This window comes from Myotis yumanensis, unplaced genomic scaffold (genome assembly GCF_028538775.1).
Source record: "Myotis yumanensis isolate MYYU_CA2020_CCGP unplaced genomic scaffold, mMyoYum1.0.hap1 SCAF_18, whole genome shotgun sequence".
Classification (NCBI taxonomy): domain Eukaryota; kingdom Metazoa; phylum Chordata; class Mammalia; order Chiroptera; family Vespertilionidae; genus Myotis; species Myotis yumanensis.
The window spans coordinates 7,530,221-7,551,349 of NW_027223769.1; the positions used below are offsets into that span (position 1 = coordinate 7,530,221).

The 21,129-nt window shown below is 44.0% G+C and overlaps 1 protein-coding gene across 3 annotated transcripts in view; it reads left to right on the forward strand.

Moving 5' to 3' along the window:
• Positions 1–21,129, forward strand: part of ZNF565 (zinc finger protein 565) — a 69,474-nt gene that overhangs the window by 17,419 nt on the left and 30,926 nt on the right. For 2 of the 3 annotated variants that reach the window (XM_070398443.1, XM_070398445.1), the window contains exon 2: positions 18,033–18,104. In XM_070398443.1, coding sequence (XP_070254544.1) covers positions 18,096–18,104 — 9 coding nt within the window. In that variant the 5' untranslated portion in view covers positions 18,033–18,095. Of the gene's footprint in view, positions 1–11,196; positions 11,497–18,032; positions 18,105–21,129 lie in introns of those variants that run through there. The other variant, XM_070398444.1, reaches the window with a different exon arrangement.

The window sequence follows — 21,129 nt, forward strand, 5'->3', positions numbered from 1 at the left end:
TTCAATCTCTGGCCCCATCGGGGCGCATGTGGAGGCAACTGATCGAGGTGTCTCTCTTACATTGATGTTTCTCCTTCTCTCCCCCACCCAATCCTTTCCACTCACTAAAAATCAATGTAAAAAATATCCTCCAGTGAGGATTAAATACACACACACACACAGCTTTGTCTCTTGTTACCTTTTTTATCTTGAAATCTATTTTGTCTGATATAAGTATGGCTACACCCGTATTTCTCTGGGTTCCATTTGCTTGGAGTAGCATTCCACCCCTTTACTTTATGTGTTTGTCTTTGCAGCTGAGGTGTATCTCCTGAAGGGAGCATATAGTTTTCTTGTTGTTTTATTCATCCAGCTACTCTGTGCCTTTTTATTGGTGAGTTCAGTCCATTTACATTGAGGGTGATTATAGATATGCTAGAGGCCCGGTGCACAGATTCGTGCTCATTGAAAGGAAATTAACTAGAAGGTGGCCCGCGGGGCGGGACTAGGTAAGACACGCCCTGGAGCTAACCTCCCATGGTCCCTCCCCTGCCAGCTGCACCTGGGGCAGCACCAGGACTCAAAGGGCATCTATGGCGTGAGCGGGGTCCCTCAGCCTGGCCTGTGGGGATCAGGCTGAAACCGGCAGTCTGACATCCCCGAGGGGCCCCGAAGTGCAAGAGGGCACTCTGCAAAGTTGCTGTTGATCGGCAGCTCCTGCATTGAGCAGCTGCCCCCTGGTAGCAAGTGCATGTCATACCTACCAGCTGGTCAGCCGGTGGGCCGGTCGTTTAGCCTTTTATATATAAAATAGGGGCCTGGTGCACAAAATTTGTGCACACTAAAAGGGAATTAATTAGAGGAAATATTTTAATATTGCTATTTGCCCTTTCTCTATAATAGAAGTGTCAGAGATGAAAGAAAATTAGTAAAATGTATATGAAAATCTTCCTCCTGTCAGAGTCTGGGGCACACCGTGGGACCCAGAGTCAAGTCCCTGCCCACCTGCGTGCACCTTGAAATCGCGCAAGATCCAGACCTGGCTGGCCCCACCCACATTGGGCGAGATCCAGACCCAGCCGGCCCCACCCCTCTCAAGCCCCCCCGGGTCGGGGGTCGCAGCCTCAGATACCCCATCAAGCCCCACCAGGCGGGGAGTGCAGCCCCAGGTCCCCCGACCCGGCCTGGTGCCATGCAGCCTCAGGTCCCTGATCGCTCGTTATGGGAACCCCACCTCTGTTGTGGGTGCAGCCATTTTGTGACGGCGTAAGGGTTAATTTGCATATTCCCTCTTTATTATATAGGATAAGGATATGCTATAGCTATTTTGTCTTCTGTTTTCTGGTAGTTCTGTATATCCATTGTTTCTTTTCCCTTATGTTTCTGTATGTGATTTTAATTTGGTAGTAGTCTATGATTTTACTTTCTGTTTCCTCTTTTTTTTTTTGTTATGTGTCTCAGTTGTAGATGTGTGCATGTGAGTGTGTGTGTGTTGTAGTTACCATTAGATGTATTTAAAAGAAAGTTTCATATATACAGTAGTACTTTTTCTTCTAGTTGTATCTTATCTCCATTCTCTTATACAAATTCAGACCTTTGCCCCCACCCCTTTTATGTTTTTGTTGTCACAAATTATTCCTTTTTATGTTGTGAGTTCATTAGCAACTTGCAATATTATTGTGTTCTTTTTAAAAATGTTTTTACCTCCTTTAACCTTTATTTTATATTTATTGTTTAACTAGAGGCCTGGTGCACAAAATTCATGCACAGGGGGAGGGGATTCCTCAGCCCAGCCTGCGCCCTCTCACAGTCCAGGACCCCTCAGGGGACATCCGCCATTCAGCAGTCGGACATCCTTTTCGCAGTCCGGGACCCTTTGCTCCTTACCGCCCAGCTCGCTGCACCTTACTGCTTGGTTCGCTGCTCCTTAGCGCTGCTGCGGAGGCAGGAGAGCCTCCCGCCATCACTGCGCTTGCCAGCCATAAGCCTGGCTTCTGGATGAGCGGTGCTCCCTCTGTGGGAGCGCACTGACTACCAGGCAGCAACTCCTGTGTTGAGCGTCTTCCCCCTAGTGGTCAGTGCGCATCATAGCGGTCCGTTGTTCTGGTTGTTCTGCCATAACAGTCACTTAGGCTTTTATTATACAGACTAGGGGCCCAGTATACAAATTCATGCACCTTGAAAGGAACTGTGGGCCATGAGGCTGCAGTGGGCACAGGGGCAGGTCTTGGCCCATCCTCCGCACCCCCACCCGGCCCCTCCCGCCGCAGCCCCCAGTCCCCTGTCTGCCAGCAGCCCCACTCCCGCCTCCGCTGCTCCCACATGCTGATGGCGCCGGCCCCGCTCACACCTGCTGACGGCACAGAGTGTTTGGGACCAGCGCCAGCAGCGGGTGCGAGCAGCAGCTCTGGCGCTCGCAGCAGGTGCGAGCAGGGCCATCGCCAGCAGTGGATGTGAGAGCCAGCTGCCAGTTGCGATAGCCCCTCAGGAGCAGGGGGAGGTGGAGAAGCCCTGAGGGCAATCGGGGCTGGCAGCCACCGCTTGCACCTGCTGACGGTGCCAAGAGATCGGGGCCGGTGCCGGCAGTGGGTGTGAGCAGCATCTCTGGCACCAGCAGCAGGTACGAGTGCCCAGTGGGACCACAGCATGCAGGAGCAAAGAATTTTCAGTAACCACCAGAAGTTCGCCTTGATGACAGCGACCGGTGCCCTGCCTTGGTCTGGCGCCCCCGCTCACCTGCTCCACCATCCCGCCACAGCCGATGCCCACCATGTTCTGTGCTCTGCCACCTGCTGCCAACACCCACCATGTTCTGTATTTGCCCCCTGGTGGTCAGCGCATGTCATAGCAACCAGTTGTTCGGCTGTTAGGTCTATTTGCATATTAGGGTTTTATATATATAGATCCTATTCTGAACAAGAGTTACAATTTCCTACTTCCTTCTGTCTGCTGGTCATCTTATTCATAGTTTTGTATCCTTTTGTCTTTTTGTTTCAGGTAGAAGAACATCCTTCAGTGTTTCCTGTAATTCAGGTCTTGTAGCAGTAAATTTTCTCAGCCTCTGTATGTCTCGAAAGCCTTTATTTCTCCTTCATATCTGAAGGATAACTTTGCTGGATAAATTAATCTTGGCTGGTGATTTCTGTCTTTCAGTAATTTAAATATTTAAATCCATTCTTTCCTAATTTTTGTAGGGTTTCTGCTGGAAAACCCTATAATGATCTAATGGGATTTCCTCCTTAGGTTACCATCTTCTCCCTGGCTGCCTTGGTTATTCTTTCTTTATTATTAATTTTTGACAGTTTTAATACAATATGCCTTGGAGAAATTTGGATTGAGATAATTAGGTGTTCGTTTAGCCTCTTAGATTCAAGAATCCAGTTCTTACAAGAACAGGCATATAGCTTAGTAGAACAGAACAGAGACCCCAGAAATTGACCCAAGCCATTACGCTCAATTAATATTTGACAAAGGAGGCAGGAACATACACTGGAATAAAGAGAGTCTCTTCTAAAATGGTGTTGGGAAAATTGGACAGATATATGCAAAAAAATGAAACTAGACCACCAACTTACTCCATACACAAGAATAAACTCAAAATGGATAAAAGATTTAAAAGCAAGTCGTGAAACCATGAAAATCCTAGAAGAAACCATAGGCAGCAAAATCTTAGACATCTCTCATAGCAATATGTTTATGGATACATCTCCTAGGGCAAGGGAAATTAAGGATAAAATAAACAAATGGGACTACATCAAAATAAAAAGCTTCTGCACAGCAAAAGAAACCATCAACAAAACGAAAAGGGAGACCACTGTATGGGAAAACATATTTGGCAATGATACATCTGATAAAGGATTAATATCCAAAATATATAAGGAACTCATACAACTTAACAAAAGAAAGACAAACATTCCAATTAAAAAATGAGCCAAGGACCTAAATAGACACTTCTCCAAAGGGGACATACAGATGGCCAAGAGACATATGAAAAAATGCTCAAAGTCACTGATCATCAGAGAGATGCAAATTAAAACAACAATGAGGTATGACCTCACACCTGTCAGAATGGCTACCGTCAACAAACCAACAAATGACAAATGCTGGCGAGGATGTGGAGAAAAGGGAACCCTCCTTCACTGCTGGTGGGAATGCAGACTGGTACAGCCATTATGGAAAACAGTATGGAGTTTCCTCAAAAAATTAAATATGGAACTGCCATTTGACCCAGTGATCCCACTTCTAGGAATATATCCTAAGAAACCCAAAACACTAATCTGAAAGAATGTATGTACCCCTATGTTCATAGCAGCACAATTTACGATAGCTAAGATCTGTAAACAGCCCAAGTGCCCATCAGTAGACAAGTGAATAAAAAAGCTGCGGTACATTTATACCATGGAATACTATGCAGCAGTAAAAAAAAAGAAGAGTCTGTTATCCTTTGAGAAAGCATGGAGGGACCTGGAGAGTATCATGTTAAGTGAAATAACTCAGAGAAAGACAAGTATCACATGATCTCACTCATATGTGGAATCTAATTAACAAAATAAACTGATGAATGGAGAGGATCCAGAGACATAGAAGCATGGAACAGAGTGCAGAATCTCTGAAGAAAGGTGGGGGAGTATGGGTGGGTGGGTGGGAGGTAATCAACCAAAAACCTTGTATGCATATATGCATAACCCATAGACATAGACAATAGAGTAGTGAAGGCCTGGGGCAGGCTGGAGGTGGTTAATGGGGGAGGAAAGGGGAGCATATGTAATACTTTCAACAATAAAGTTTTTTTTAAAGAATCCATTTTTTTAATAGGTTTGAAAAGTTCTTGTCAGCTACTTGTTTAAATAGGCCCTCTATTCCCTCTCTTCTGCTTCAGGTATACCCATTATTATTTTTTTAATGTGTTTTTATTAGTTTTTAGAGAGGAAGGAAGGGGGGAGAAATAGAAACATCTATGGGCTGCCTCCTGCACGCCCTCTACTGGGGATCAAGCCTGCAACTCGGACATGTGCCCTGACCCAGAAAGGAACCAGTGACTTCTTGGTGCATGGTTTGATGCTCAACCATTGAGCCACACTGGCCAGGCTATCCATTATTCTTATATTGCTCTTTCTGATGGAGTCAGATTGTTCTCCATCAGAGAGTTCTTTCTTTCTTTCCTTTTTTTTTTTACTCTCAAATCTCCCGCTTTTCATCTGAATCATTGCTAGATTTATATTTTCGATGTCACTAATTATTTTCTCCATCTGGTCTGCTGTGTTTCTTTCTTTTTTTAAATATATTTTTATTTATTTCAGAGAGAAAGGGAGAGGGAGAGAGAGATGGAAACATCAATGATGAGAGAGAATCATTGATTGGCTGCCTCCTGCAAGCCCCCCACTGAGGATTGAGCCTGCAACCCGGGCATGTGCCCTTAGCCGGAATCGAACCTGGGACGCTTCAGTCCTCAGGCCGATGCTCTATCCACTAAGCCAAACTGGCTAGGACTGCTCTGTTTCTTAAGTCTTGCTGGTTCATTCTTCATCTCTTTTATTGAGCTCTTTCAGCTCCAGAATTTTTTAAATTTATTTTTATAGTTTCCATTTCTTTGGCAAAGTACTCATTCTGTTTGTTGATTTTATTTCTGAGTTCATTGAACTGTATTTCTGAGTTTTCTTGTATCACATGAAGTTTTTTCATAAACTTCAGTCTCAAATTCTTTGTCATTTAAATCACATTCCATGTCTTTAAGCTTATTTTCTGGAGATTACTCATGGTATCTGATGCATTATGTCTCTGCTTTTATGGGAATGAAAACTGCTTTTTTAAAAATGTATTTGACACTTTATTTTAGGAAGTGGGTAAGAAAGTTTCTTGTTTTCTAGTAGAGGGGGGTGCAAGTTTTTATTTTTCTCTTGCTTGCACTGCTGGGGCTTCCAGGGTCTCTGTAGGGTGGTGTTTCCTCCACTGTGGAAAATGCCCTCTATTCCCTGGGGAGATGGGCATCCCCTCTGTCACCTCCTTCTCAGGGCTCTACCCTGGTGAGGAAATGTGGTGGGTGATGGGGCCTCTGTGATCCCAGCGCTGCCTACAACAAGATGCTGCCAGCAGTGCAATACTATCTGAGGTGTCCCAGGTGCCTCCACTGGACTCCACTGCAATGGATGGGGGCAGGTTGGGCCTATTCTTGCATTTGTGGCCTTGTTCTCTTCCCAGTAATGGTGGCTGCCAAACTTCAGTTGACACACCTCTGTGTCTTGGCCCCTGTTCATGGGTTTAGCGGCAGTATGCACCTGCTGCTCAGGGAGAAATGTTTTTGCTCTCTAGTCGTCAGGGCTGCCAAGAGTGTGTGCTGTAATCCGACACTTAGCAGCTACAGGGTCTGCTGGGGCTACTTCTCTGGGAGATGAGGGCAGGCAGCTACTTGTCTGGGACTGTGTTTTCTGCATGGTAATGACGGCTGCTAGACCACAGCTGCCATGCCTTTATGTTCCTCTCTGTTTCTGTCACTGGGTTCAGCTGCAGAATGTGTTGACTACTCAGGCAGGAATGTCCATTAGGCCTGCCTCATTTAATAATGCATTGACTATATCATTGTTACATTTTAAAATCACTGTATAGTATTTCATTATTGAGATGCGCCTTAATGTATTCATTTTACTGCCTACTAAAGAGTATTTATACTTATACTAGTGGCCCGGTACACGAAATTCATGCACATTAAAAGGGATTAATTAGAGGAAATATTTTAATATTGCTATTTGCCCTTTCTCTATAATAGAAGTGTCAGAGATCAAAGAAAATTAGTAAAATGTTTATGAAAAATCTTCCTCCTGTCAGAGTCTGGGGCATGCCATGGGAACCAGAGTCAAGTCCCCGCCCACCCACGTGTGCCTCAAAATCACACGAGACCCAGACCCGGCCAGCCCCCCCAACTATTGGGCTAGATCCAGACCTGGCCAGTCCCACCCTTGTCAAGCCCCGCTGGGCGGGGGGCGTAGCCTCAGGGACCCCTGGCCCGGCGCCAGGGAAGTGGGCACAGCCTGAGGTCCCCTGTCAAGCCCCGCCGGGCGGGGTGCGCAGCCTCAGGTCCCCCATCCTGGCGCCAGGAGGGGGGCACAGCCTCAGGTCTCCCAGCCCAATGCCGGGAAGGGGCACAGCCTCGGGTCCCCTGTCAAGCCCCACTGGGTGGGGGGTGCAGCCTCAGCTCCCCCATCAAGCCCCACTGGGCGGGGGGTGCAGCCTGAGGTCCCCTGGCCCGGAATGAGGGGAGCAGCCTGAGGTCCCCGGGCCCAGCACTGGGGCGGGAGGGGGTGCACATTGAGGTCCCCGTCAAGCCCCACTGGGCAGGGGGGTGTGGCCTGAGGTCCCCTGTCAAGCCCCACGGGGACAGGGGTGGGGGCGCAGCCTCAGGTCCCTGCTGATTGCTCATTAAGGGTCATTACGGGAACTCAGCCTCCGCTGTGGGTGCAGTCATCTTGTGTTACAGAAACCCCCGCCTCTGCTGTGGGCGCCGCCATCTTTGTGGCAGAGTGATGGTCAATTTGCATATTCCTTCTTTATTATATAGGATATTTTAATTGTGAAATAGTCCCAAAAAATATTCCTGTGCATACAACTTCTTGTGTTTTTATAATGAATTTCTTGGGGTTAGGCATTAGATATTTTTTTAAAATATATTTTTATTGATTTCACAGAGGAAGGAAGTGGGAGAGATAGAAACATCCACGATGAGAGAGAATCATGGATCGGCTGCCTCCTGCAAGTCCCCCACAGGGGACCAAGCCCACAACCTGGGCATGTGCCCTTGACCGGAATCGAACCTGGGACCTTTCACACTTGGAGTGCGGGAAACGAGTTAAGTCGGCTCGCGTGAATTGCGCGTACTCCGCGGGAGCCGTCTTTAACTCGGTTCATATAGATTTGCGGTGGAGTGCGGGAAACGTGTAAACTTGGGCCGATTGTAACTGCGTATTACCAAATATTTGTTTGTAATCCACCCTTTTGGTGGATGGAACAAAACCAAAAGACAGAGCCATCTTATATTTTGGCGGGAAATTCACCCGCACTCCAAGTGTTCAGTTTGCAGGCTGACGCTTTATCCACTGAGCCAAACCAGCGTTAGATATTTATTAAGAATTTGCAAATATGCAGAATCTACTAGAATTCAGGGAGAAAAAAACACTTTTAAAAAGTTACAGTCACTATTTTAAAATTGCAAATTATTTTATAAGGGAGATTTGTATAAACTTGCATACAAATATCCAAAATAAAGGTTGATAAATAGCACTAGCTTAGCCTGGTAGTATGCTGTGAGATTTAATAAGAGGGAGATATTTGTATAACCAGAGTAGCTGTTTTCATGTCATATTATAACTAAGTTGACTGACCCCATAAGAATTTTGTGGAAATACATTCATTTCCTTGAATTGCTATATTCCCTGCAGTTTTCATTTGCATTATCAGAAAAGTATGACCAGTGGATGGAGCATGATGATTCTGTAGCTGATTGGAGAACATTGCAGGAAATAGGACAGGTGCAAAAACATAACAAACCCATCTGTCAAGAAGGGCTGTAAAGAAGCATCACTTATACAGAGGATATATCCATGTGACTTTTAGTTCTTTTCCAGGTGAGACTTTGGTACACATGAATATAGTTACGAAATCAAGAAGTTTTCAGTTATTGGAAACTAACCAAGCAAAAATACAACTGTTTTTTAGAATATCCTGAGCTATTATTTGTTCAAGAAGGTTGTTTTTAAAAAAAGTATTTTCTTGTTCCTCTGCTATTTGGGAATAAGCTTACATTTACAGAATTTAAAAATACACATTTAGCTCTGGCCAGTGTGGTTCAGAGACCCATGTACCAGTAGGTCACTGGTTCGATTCCTGGTCAGAGCATATGCCCAGATTATGGGCTCAATCTCCAGTAAGGGCTGTGCAGGAGATAGTGTTACGAGTTCACTCAGTGAGATAGACCACCGACTCAGAATTTAAATGTAAGAGCCTTTATTAAGCTGGCCAGCTGACTACAGTTACAGCACCCTGCCGAAGCAGAGGCTGAACTGCAGCCCCGATTTCCATGGCCAGCGACTACAGTTACAGCACCCTGCCGGAGCAGAGGCTGAACTGCAACGCTGACTGCAAGAGTTACATTTCATTATTAAATTTTGTGAAGACCCAGAGAAAAATGTGTCTTTCAAATTCTGGGCCCCCAATATGGAGGAAACTCTCTTAATTTATACTTTTTCCAGTCCTTTGTCTCCCAAATTTGGAATGAGACTTCCGGGCCTTCTGAGAAAGAAGGCCTGCGTGCTGGGAAGGGGCCATGAGTCCATATCTCAAGGCCTGGCCTGATGTCAGTACCTTCCTATCTATGTGTTTTAGGAACAGACAGCACAGCATGACCCGTCTGGCCAAAGTGCCAGATATGCAGCCCAGCACAGTAGCTGATCCATGTTTCTCTCTCTCCCTCTCTCTTCTTCTCTCTCTAAAATCAATAAAAACATTTTATAAAATTTTTAATGAGAAAATACACATTTAAAAATTAATACATGGTTATTGAAAAAATCTTTGATGCATACACATATGCGTATATATACACATATGTATATTTTTTCTATAAAAATAAGGTTTCATTACACATACAGGGTGGGGCAAAAGTAGGTTTACAGTTGTGAGTATGTGAAAGAGTTTTATTACCTACCTTATTTACCCAACATTGTTTAACATCTTAACATGAGCAAAGATATGTATCATTGAGAAAGAGAGAGAGAGAGAACATCAATGTGAGAGAGAACATCGATTGGTTGCCTTTTGTACACGCCCTGACTGGGGATCAAACCTGTGCCCTGACCAGAAATCGAACCCACAACCTTTAGGTACATGGGATGATGCTCCAACCAACTGAGCCACACTGGCCAGGGCTAATCAGTCCTCTTTTGTAGGACATTAAAGCTCTCTCCAAGTTGTTTCCATTTTTAACAGGATATTCATCATGTACCCTACATACATTTTTTTTTTAATCTCATTTTTTGGACTTCCAATCTTTTTTTTTTAATATATTTTATTGATTTTTTTACAGAGAGGAAGGGAGAAGGATAGAGAGTTAGAAACATTGATGAGAGAGAAACATTGATCAGCTGCCTCTTGCACACACCCTACTGGGGATGTGCCCGCAACCAAGGTACATGCCCTTGACCGGAATCAAACCTGGGACCCTTCAGTCCACAGGCCGACGCTCTATCTACTGAGCCAAACCGGTTAGGGCACCCTACATACATCTTTAGATAGAGTCTCATATGGAATTGCTTCATTAGAGCACATAAGTGGTTTAATTTCTGCTCACATTGCCTTGTGGGAAGTTTACACTAGCTATAGCGTGTGTGTCCATTTTCTTATGATATGCTATTGTGGAGTGTCACCAATTTTTTATGAGTTTTTTTCCATCATCATTTATTCACTCTATGCCCTCTTCCACCTCTACCCACCCCCCATCAGCAACCTTTTAAATTTTTGCCAAATTGATAATTATAAAATGATATTTTCTTGTTACTTTAATGCACTCCCTTCATTACTAAAGTTTAAAAACTTTTGCTAGGTTGAGCCATTTTATTATTTAGTGAATTGCCCATGCATAACCTTTGCTCATTTACCTAAAATTACTGCTTTTTTTCTGAAAATTTAATTTTAAAAGCACTATGAAGGGTTTTTGTTGTTTTCATTTGCCTTTTCATTTTGATTTTAATATTTGGTGGTAGAACTTTTTAATCTTCTCAAGAATATGTTTTTTCTTTTTTGTTTTTCTGCCTTTATGTCATGTGTTCATAAAATATATTTATCTGAAATATTTTTACAGTATTTAATTTTGTACAGTAAATATTTTATCAAACTAGAACTTCTTTTTGGCTGACAAAAGATAGACTGAGAAATTTTTACTTTGATCAGTGTTTAAGGTTTTCATTGTGATCTTGTGTATTCGTTGCAGTGCTTAGTACCTCCCATGCAGTATTTTGTCTTTTTTTTAATATATTGTATTGATTTTTTACAGCAATTAAGGGAGAGGGATAGAGAGTTAGAAACATTGATGGGAGAGAATCATCAATCAGCTGCCTCCTGCACACCTTCTACTGGGGATGTGCCCACAACCAAGGTACATGCCCTTGACCAGAATCGAACCTGGGACCTTTCAGGCCGACACTCTATCCACTGAGCCAAACCGGTTAGGGCAATATTTTGTCTTGAAGAATTAATAATGAACCAAACCAACAAGATCCCTGTGTTTAAGTTTAGTAGAAGAGTCAAATAATTGACAAGCAAATGTATAGTACAACATTTAGTAGCACTGAGAGCTATAAAAAAAATAAAGCAGGGACAGCTAGAGAGAATGACAATGGGTAATATTTTAATAGTTTGATTACAGAGGTGAAGTTTAAGCAGAAACCTTCTTGAAGAGGGAAAGTGAGCTCTATGGCTGTCTGGTGGAAGAGCGTTCCAGAAAGAGCATACAAAGCTTCCAAGGGAACATGCCTGGTGAGTTCTAAATAGTCCATGGGCATTTAAGATTAAGGAATATCCTACTGGTTAAGTACAATTTCAGAATTATTATCAGGATGCATCTAGATGTAGCTCTTTATGAATTTTTATAAGCGCTCAAGAATTCTTTTTAATTTAAAGATTCAAGTATTTCATTTCCTCCAGAAAATATTTTATTCATTATTTCTCCAGCTGTTCTATTAATCACTTTTATTCTATTTTATGTCTTCTGGATTTCTCTCTTCCATATCTCTGATCTTTATTTTCAGAATTCATTCTTCTGTGTATTTTTCCTCTGAATTCTGAGATGTTCTCTTAGGCTCCCTACCACCTCCACTATCTCAATTTCTAACACATCTGGTACCTTCTCTAATAATTCTTAGAAGAAACTATTGTCACAAAACCACTGTCTTGGCAAAGCACTTACAGAGGTTCTAGTTTCCTTCTCTCATTAACCCCCAACTCTTTCAGTTGCCCCCTTTCTACTCTGGGATTTATTGTTTATTCTTTTTTTTTTTTTAATATATTTTATTGATTTTTTACAGAGAGGAAGGGAGAGAGATAGAGAGTCAGAAACATCGATGAGAGAGAAACATCGATCAGCTGCCTCCTGCACATCTCCTACTGGGGATGTGCCCGCAACCCAGGTACATGCCCTTGACCGGAATCAAACCCGGGACCTTTCAGTCCGCAGGCCGACGCTCTATCCACTGAGCCAAACCGGTTTCGGCATTATTGTTTATTCTTAATGTCAGTAACCACAGGGAACCAATTTACTCTGATAGAAACTTCCATGGGCAGTAAAATAGAACACTTGAGTTTTTATCCCATCTCAGATTTTACTAGCACTGTGGCCTTGGGTGAATCTCATAACCTCTCAGGCATTCTAGCTTCTCTTCTGTATAATGTGGGAAATACAATAAACTTTAACCCACAAGGTGGTTGTAAAAATAAAAGTAAATGAAAAGTATATATGAATGGCACCAAATCACCTCACCCTGGAATCCTGGGAATCGTTTCTATAACTATGTATTCTGCCTTCCCCCAGGGATAAGCTATCTGTGATCTTCTGTAATTCAGTCCCCAACACTTGAGTGCTAGTTCCCATCCCCTTTCAAGATCATTGCTCCAGCAGTTGTCTCCTGTGATCCTGTCATATCAATTTCTCTCTATGGATTATTCCCATTACTATAAAACATGCCGGAATTTCTCCCACATTCAAAACAAAGAACTCTGCCTGGACCCCATATCCACTGCCACCTCTGTTTTCCTGTTCTTTTCAGCACAGCTCCTTGAAAGGGATGGCTCTTCTGTCTCCACTTCCATTCTCTCCTGAACCCCACTCCACCCAAGCTTTTGTTTCCTCCACTCCAGAGAATCAGCTTTTGTCAAGACTTCTAATGATCTCTATAATGCCAAGTGGACAGTTCTCATTTTTCATTTGGCTACTGTTCTCGCCTTCCTTCTTGGTATACTTTCTTCTTTGGGCTTCCAGTGAAGCCCAAGTCTCTTATTTTTCCTTTTATCCCAGTGGTTTCTCCTTTTCAGACTCCTTTTTTATCTTTTCATCACCCTATTATTCAACCAAATTTGAGCTCCCTGGCCCCAAATCAGTGTTCAGATTAGGAGACAAAGGCAAAGAATGTTTTCAAGAGAAAGGGAAAGGGAAAATTACAAGGAAGGCATTTCTATAAGTGCAGATAAACTAATACAGTGATGCTAATTCTAAAGAATGTTTTTAATTTTCAATTCAATAATCATAATATCTGCTTTCCTATTATCTTTGCAAACAGTTGTTTGAGATACAGTATTGCTTTAGGCCCAGTCCAAAGGTTATTTACCCAGTTTTAACATTCCAAAGGTTTGAGGAGTAAGAATACAAGGCAGTTCCTCTGGGATGGCAGCTTCCATTCCATTTTAAAGTGGCTTTGTAGCTGTAACCGGTTTGGCTCAGTGGATAGAGCGTCGGCCTGCGGACTGAAGGGTCCCAGGTTCGATTCTGGTCAAGGGCATGTACCTTGGTTGTGGGCATATCCCCAGTAGGGGGTGTGCAGGAGGCGGCTGATCCATGTTTCTCTCTCATTGATGTTTCTAACTCTCCCTCTCCCTTACTTTCTATAAAAAATCAATAAGAAATATATTTTTAAAAAGAATTATAGCCATAACTGGTTTGGCTCAGTGGATAGAGCGTCGGCCTGTGGACTGAAAGGTCCCGGGTTTGATTCCGGTCAAGGGCATGTACCTTGGTTGCGGGCACATCTCCAGTAGGAAGTGTGCAGGAGGCAGCTGATCGATGTTTCTCTCTCATCAATGTTTCTAACTCTCTATCTCTCTCCATTCCTCTCTGTAAAAATCAATAAAATATATTTTAAAAAAAAGAATTATAAAGTGGCTTTGTTTATATTATTTTTTACAGACATTTTCCTTAATTTCACTCACTCTGTATGTGCACTTAGTCTAAGGGCTCTAAATGTCATCTGTACATCAGTAATTTCCAACTTTGTATTTCTACATTTGTACTCTATCCTGAACTCCAGAACCAAATGTCTAATGGACACTTGACATTTCCACTTGGGTATGTAATAGTCATCTCAAGTATTAAGGTCTAAAACAGAACTCATACTGGTTTCACCAAACCTGCTCCTCGCGCAGTCCTTCATGTTAAAATATAGCAACTTCATACTTCTAGTTGCTCAAGCCCAAAATCTTAGTGTCATCTTGCCTTTATTTTTTTATATATCTAACATTAGCTAATCCTGTCAACTCTGCCTTCATAGAATATCTAGAATCTGATCAGTTCTCATCACCTCCACCACCACCACCCTAATGCAAATCACACTTCCCCCTTGCCAGGATTACTGCAGTGACCTCACTGGTCTCTCTGCTTCCCCCACCCCTTTATCCTTTTTAGTTCATTCTCTGTGAGTAATCATTTTAAGTGTAAATCAGATTATGTCATTCCTTGGATTAAAAACATTTCAGTAGCTTCCTGTTTACTCAAGAGTAAAAACCTAAATTCTTACAATGACATAGAGCCCCATGTGATCCAGATTCCAGCTACTTCTCTGACCCAGATGAGCCTCTGACCCTCTTTTTCTCATATACTTGATTGCAGCCACTCTAATCTCCTCTGTTGATCAAAGAAAGCCTGCTCCTGCCTTGAGCCTTTGCAATTGCTGTCCCCTTGCTAGGAATGTACCTCCTGTAGATATCTGCATTGCTCACTCACTTCATTCTTATATGTCACCTTCTCAATAAAAAGTCTCAGGCTACCCTCCATTGCCCCCAAATTCCCTCTTCCCTTCCTCTTTATTTTCCTCCATAAAACTTTGGCCACCTGGCATATAAAAAGAAACAGCATAGCCCTAGCCGGTTTGGCTTGGTGGATAGAGTGCAGGCCTGTGGACTGAAGGGTCCCAGGTTAGATTCCGGTCAAGGGCACATGCCCGGGTTGCGGGCTCGATCCCCAGTGGGGGGCGTGCAGGAGGCAGCCGATCAATGATTCTCTCTCATCATTGATGTTTCTATCTCTCTCTCCCTCTTCCTTCCTCTCTGAGATCAATAAAAATACATTTTTTTAAAAAACAGCCCTAGCCAGTTTGGCTTAGTGGATAGAGCGTCAGTCTGTGGACTGAAGGGTCCCAGGTTCTATTCTGGCCAAGGGCACATGCCTGGGTTGCGGGCTCGATCCCCAGTAGGGCGTGCAGGAGGCAGCCAATCAATGATTCTCTTATCATTGATGTTTCTATCTCTCTCTCCCTCTTCCTTCCTCTCTGAAATCAATAAAGAAATATATTTTAAAAAAAAACGGTATATTTGCTACTTCCTCTTCCCATTAGAATATAAAAGATTTACTGAGACAGTAAATCTCACATGTATTATCTTCCTCACAGACAAGAAAATGCCAATTGAGGTAGGAATTTAGTAAATAAGAGAGAATTCCTGATTTCTTTTTCTCTCTGCTGGCATGTCCAATTAGATGCCAGAGCCTGTTAATTTTACTTCTTTTTTTTAATATGTTTTTATTGATTTTAGAGAAAGAAACATCGAACATCTATTGGTTGCCTGCCATATGCACCCCAACAAGAGTCTGAACCCAAAACCTGGGCATGTGCCCTGACCAAGAAACGAATCAGCCACCTTTTGGTGGTGCACGAGACAACATTCAACCAACTGAGCCACACGGGACAGGACTAGATTTTACTTCTTCTCTATACCTGAATGTATCCCCTTCCTTCTTGTTTCCACTAACTATCCTAGGGCAGATCCTTAGTTTGCTTGGGAAAGTACAAGCACCTTTCAGTTGATATTCCTAACTTTAGTTTTACTCCTCTCCAATAAAATAATCTGGTCATATTGGCCTTATCACTTCCTTCTTTAAATTCTTCAGTGGTCTTCTACTTATTAATGAATGAAAACCAAACTTTTATATATTCAGTCAGTGTTCATTGCTCACCTATAGCTTTCAGACACCGTGGCAAGTGCCAGTCACAGTGATGATGAGACCTGGCCCTTGCTCTTATAGTTCTTTTATTTCATTCATACACTTTCATTTTCTAACCCCTAAATGTCATCTCCAGCATTGTCATCCTCTAAGTAAGCGGTTCTCAACCTGTGGGTCGCGACCCCTTTGGCCGTCAAACGACCCTTTCACAGGGTCGCCTAAGACCATCCTGCATATCAGATATTTACATTATGATTCGTAGCAGTAGCAACATTACAGTTATGAAATAGCAACGAAAATAATTTTATGGTTGGGTCACAATATGAGGAACTGTATTTAAAGGGCCAGAAGGGCTGAAACCGGTTTGGCTCAGTGGATGGAGCATTGGCCTGCAGACTGAAAGGTCCCAGGTTCGATTCCGGTCAAGGGCATGAGCCTGGATTGCAAGCACATCCCCAGTGGGGGATGTGCAGGAGGCAGCTGATCGATGTTTCTCTCCCATCGATGTTTCTAACTATCTATCTCTCTCCCTTCCTCTCTGTAAAAAATCAATAAAATATATTTTTTTTAAAAAAGGCCAGAAGGTTGAGAACCACTGCCTAAGTTCTAGAGCTAATTGAATTTAAATTTGAATTAATTTAAATTAAGTAAAAATTTTAGTTATCCAGTCATATTAGCTACATGGGGCTAATGGCTACATTATTGACAATACAGATTTCCATCATCATAGAAAGTTTGTTGGACAGCACACACTGATCTAGACCTTTTCCAAACTATATACGTCATTCCAAATGCTCCTCAAACACACCATATAGTTGGTCCACCGTTTTGCCACTGCTTTTCACTCTGCTCAGAATGCTCTTCTGTGCCTTTCCTAACTATTAAATTTTCTGATTTTTAGATCCCAAATCATGTTCTGTATCTTACAGGAAATTTTCCTCACACCACCCCCATTGGTTACATTAGTCTTCCTTCTGACACCCTCACCATGCTTCTTGCCCCTCTAATTAAAACCAACCTTGCTACCTTCCTTAAAACCCCTGATATCTCATTACCTGGGTGTACAGGCCATTCTCCATAGAACTTCTGCTGTGCTAACTGCTAGTCAGTGAGGAAGCCATGTTCTGCAGGAAAGCAATAGGGAGGGTTTAAATGGAAAATAAGAAGTGCTGGGTCAAAAGGCTGCTACAAATTGAGTTGCCACTCAGGTAAGCTTGTAAGATGCCTGTATTACTGTGGTTTTCTTGCTCCTGTCCAGTGAGTCCAGCTGGGACTGGAGGCTTTGACAAAGTCTCTGGTGGTATAGGCAGCATGGTACCCTTTTGGACTTAGAAAGAGAAAATAAACCAGGGAAGTACCCAAGAGATTTTGCCTGTAGAGACCACAGAAGCTGGAAGACATTGTCTAAGGATGTCTTTTTTCACAAGATGGTACTGTCCTCAGCCTTAGAGGGTAAAGTGGGTATGAATTATGATCCTCCTTGCTGCAGCTGCAAAGGAAGATCTGCTGGGTACAGGTGGGGAGCTACCTAGGGTATAGGGCAGTGATGGCGAACCTATGACACGCGTGTCAGAGGTGACACGCAAACTCATTTTTTTGGTTGATTTTTCTTTGTTAAATGGCATTTAAATATATAAAATAAATATCAAAAATATAAGTCTTTGTTTTACTATGGTTGCAAATATCAAAAAATTTCTATATGTGACACGGCTCCAGAGTTAAGTTAGGGTTTTTCAAAATGCTGACACTCCAAGCTCAAAAGGTTTGCCATCACTGGTATAGACTATCAGAAACAAGATAAGGGACTTTTCAGGCCAGAATCCCTTCTGCTGAGGTGCATGGGTTCTGTGTCAGTGCTGGAGCACATCTGCATGAAACCATCTTTTGGTTTCCCTAGGGTTTAAGGAGGGGCTGGGTTTTGTTAACTCTGTAGTTCTTTGCATTAGTGTTGTGTGGCAAGACCAGGGGAGGGCAGGGGAAGCAGAGCAGGAACACTGGAATTTCAGTTGTTTTTCAGCTCATCTATTTAGGATTACTGAAGCAAGCTTAATTTATAAGAGATTTGCTCCATCTTCCTCTGCTTTTTCAGGACACTACTAGTCCAATAGAAGAACCTAGAGAAATCTGAGTAGATCGGGTAGTTCTAAAAGCGATGGCCCAGGTAAGTTGAAATTCCCTCTATCCATTTTTGTTTTTTTGTGGGGGTTTTTTTGTTGTTGTTAATCCTCACCCAAGGATGTTCTTTCATTTTTAGAGAGAGTAGAAGAGAGAGGGAAAAACAGAAAAACATTGATGTGAGAAAAACACATCAATTGGTTGCCTCCTGCATGCACCCTGACCAGGGCCCGAGTCAGGGAGGAGCCTGCAACCGAGGTACGTGCCTTGACTGGAATCGAAACTGGGACCCTTTGGTCCGCAGGCCTATGCTCTATCCACTGAGCCAAACTGGCTAGGGCAGAGCCTCTCTTATTAACAGGAGCCAAAGATCAGATAGCTTTGATCTTTTTTTTTTTTTTTTTTTTTTTTTTTTTTTAATATATTTTATTGATTTTTTACAGAGAGGAAGGGAGAGAGATAGAGAGTTAGAAACATCGATCAGCTGCCTCCTGCATATCTCCCACTGGGGATATGCCCGCAACCCAGGTATATGCCCTTGACCGGAATCGAACCCGGGACCCTTGAGTCCGCAGGCCGACGCTCTATCCACTGAGCCAAACCGGTTTCGGCAGCTTTGATCTTTTTTATTAAACTGGGTAGTTTCCTTTTTTTCTACTTTTAAATGTCACCCCCTCTTTAAAGTCATAAAATATTTCACACTATCAAAACTTCTTCATTTTTGCAAGGTGATTTATGAGAGATGAATAACTGTAAAATAGTCCATTTTGAGGTTGAACAATATGTGTTGGTTATGGGCCACATTTATGTGACTAAGATATAGCCTCTGTCAGCTTTTTAAAAAATATATATTTTTATTGATTTCAGAGAGGAAGGAAGAGGGAGAGAGAGAGAGAGAGAAATATCAATGATAAGAATCACTCATTTGCTGACTCCTGCACATCCCCCACTAGGGATCGAGCCCACAACCCAGGCATATGCCCTGACCCAGAATCAAACTGAGACTTCCTGGTTCATAGGTCGATGCTCAACTACTGAGCCTTGCTGGCGTGGCTCCATCAGCTCTCTTATTTCGGGACCAAGGAAAAGTAGACAGTGAAAGATGATAACTATTCACAGTATATAATTAACTGTGAAGATTTCACAAATCTCATTTAAGCTAAATGCCCTCAAAATAGTGGAATGATTATATCTTATCTATACTAATAAAATTGTAATATGCAAATTAACCGTCATTCTGTGACAAATATGGAGGTGCCTATAGCCACAAAGATGGCAGCTCCAGCAGAGCCACAGAGCCGGCCTGAGCGGGCAGGACACTTAGCTTCCTTCGTCGCCCTGGCGACAAAGGAAGCCAAGCCTCCCGCATGCCCCGGCCGGCCACCAAGGGCCGGCCTTTGGGCGGCAGCCACGGAGCCAGCAGGAGCAGATGGGAGGCTTGGCTTCCTTTGGGCGGGACACTTGGCTTTCTTCGTTGTCCCGGCGATGAAAGAAGCCAAGCCTCCCACACGCCCCAGCCAGCCGCTGAGGCGTGGAGCTGCTGGGCCTGTGGGCAGCGTGTACAGGGAGCCCCTGGGTGGGGGAGGCAGGCCAGCAGAGGGAGGCCTGTACTCTCCACATGGCGGCTGCGGCAGCCATGAGCACACCAAGCAGAGCCTACAGGCCGACCTGAAGTAGCTCCTGCAAGCCATCAGCACCGCTGAGGAGTGGCTGCGCAAGTCCTGCCTCCTGGCCTAGGAGGTGCGCGATCGCAGGGACAGCCACCGTGGCGGGCCAGATTGATGTCCTCCTGGCTGCACCACAGGGGTTTGCGGATCAGTGCAGCTGCAGGCCTCTGGTGTGTGCATCCTTTCCTCCCCCACTGGCATGCGAATGTCCCCTAGCACACTGTCACCTACGCAAGCCTACAACAGTCCTGGACCATGGCGTGTACAAATCCCACTCCGCCGCACTTCCATCAACCCTAGCATGCCTATGTCCCCCAGATGATGTGCGCACGTCCCCTCCAGCACGCACACGTCCTTTGGAGAGTGTCTGGGTGTTCTGGATGTTGGGGTGGGCGCCTGTGAGATGACAGTGAGAGGGCAGAGTGGTGACGCCCTGTTCCCGCAGGAGGCCAGTGCAGTGATGAGATCACTTCTATGGGACTAATGCAGGTGCTGAGGTGGGAGCAAGTGCAGACAGGCACACCTGGTGGGCACAGGTGGCTCTCACTGAGGTGCCTTCTGTCAGCATTCAAGATCGGGAACCCAGAGGAGGCGAGAAGTTCCGTTCTCTCAGTGAAACGGTGGGATAGTCAGGGTGACTGCAGAGGAGGAATGTGCCCTTTGGGTGCCAGCACCCATGAGTGAAGGCTGCCCTTACTGAGCCTTGCTCATGTGGGGCCTAGCTCACTCCTGCTGGGCAGCGGGTGACAGGACGTGCTTCTCCAAGTTAATGAGAGAAACCATTGATTCTCCCGCTGCCCGCCAAGGTGGAAAGTGGAGTGGGGAGACATGCGGGAGTGAGCGAGGTTCCTTGTCTGGGGGTTCCAAATCCACCATTGGTTCCTTTCACTGCTGACTTGAGATATACAGGGTGTCCCCCCAAAATGTATACACACTTTGAACACCTACCAATTCCAATGGGTTTAAGCATGAAAAGAAAGAAACAACAATTGAGCTGTTATCTGTTAAAAGTGTGGGCACAAACAGGTAGTTGGACATTCCCCAAAGGGTCCCGGATTAGAGAGGGTGCAGGCCAGACTGAGGGGTCCCTCTCTTTCCTCCCCCCCTCCCCGTGCACGAGTTTCGTGCACCGGGCCTCTAGTAAGACATAAAGTACAATATTATATAGCAAATAAAATCCCTGTGTTTATTATAAAATTTGCCATAACCAAAAATTGTTCATGATGTCTGGCAAAAAGAAGCAGTGGGAATACTGCTGTCATTTTCAGCAGTATATTTTTTGTTGTATGGGACTGTCCTAGGTACAAAACCCAGATAACTCAGGACACTTATCATTCCTGATGCCAGCCAGCACTAATGTCAGTAGCATACTGCTCCCCTCCCAGCCCAATCTCCCCCATTATG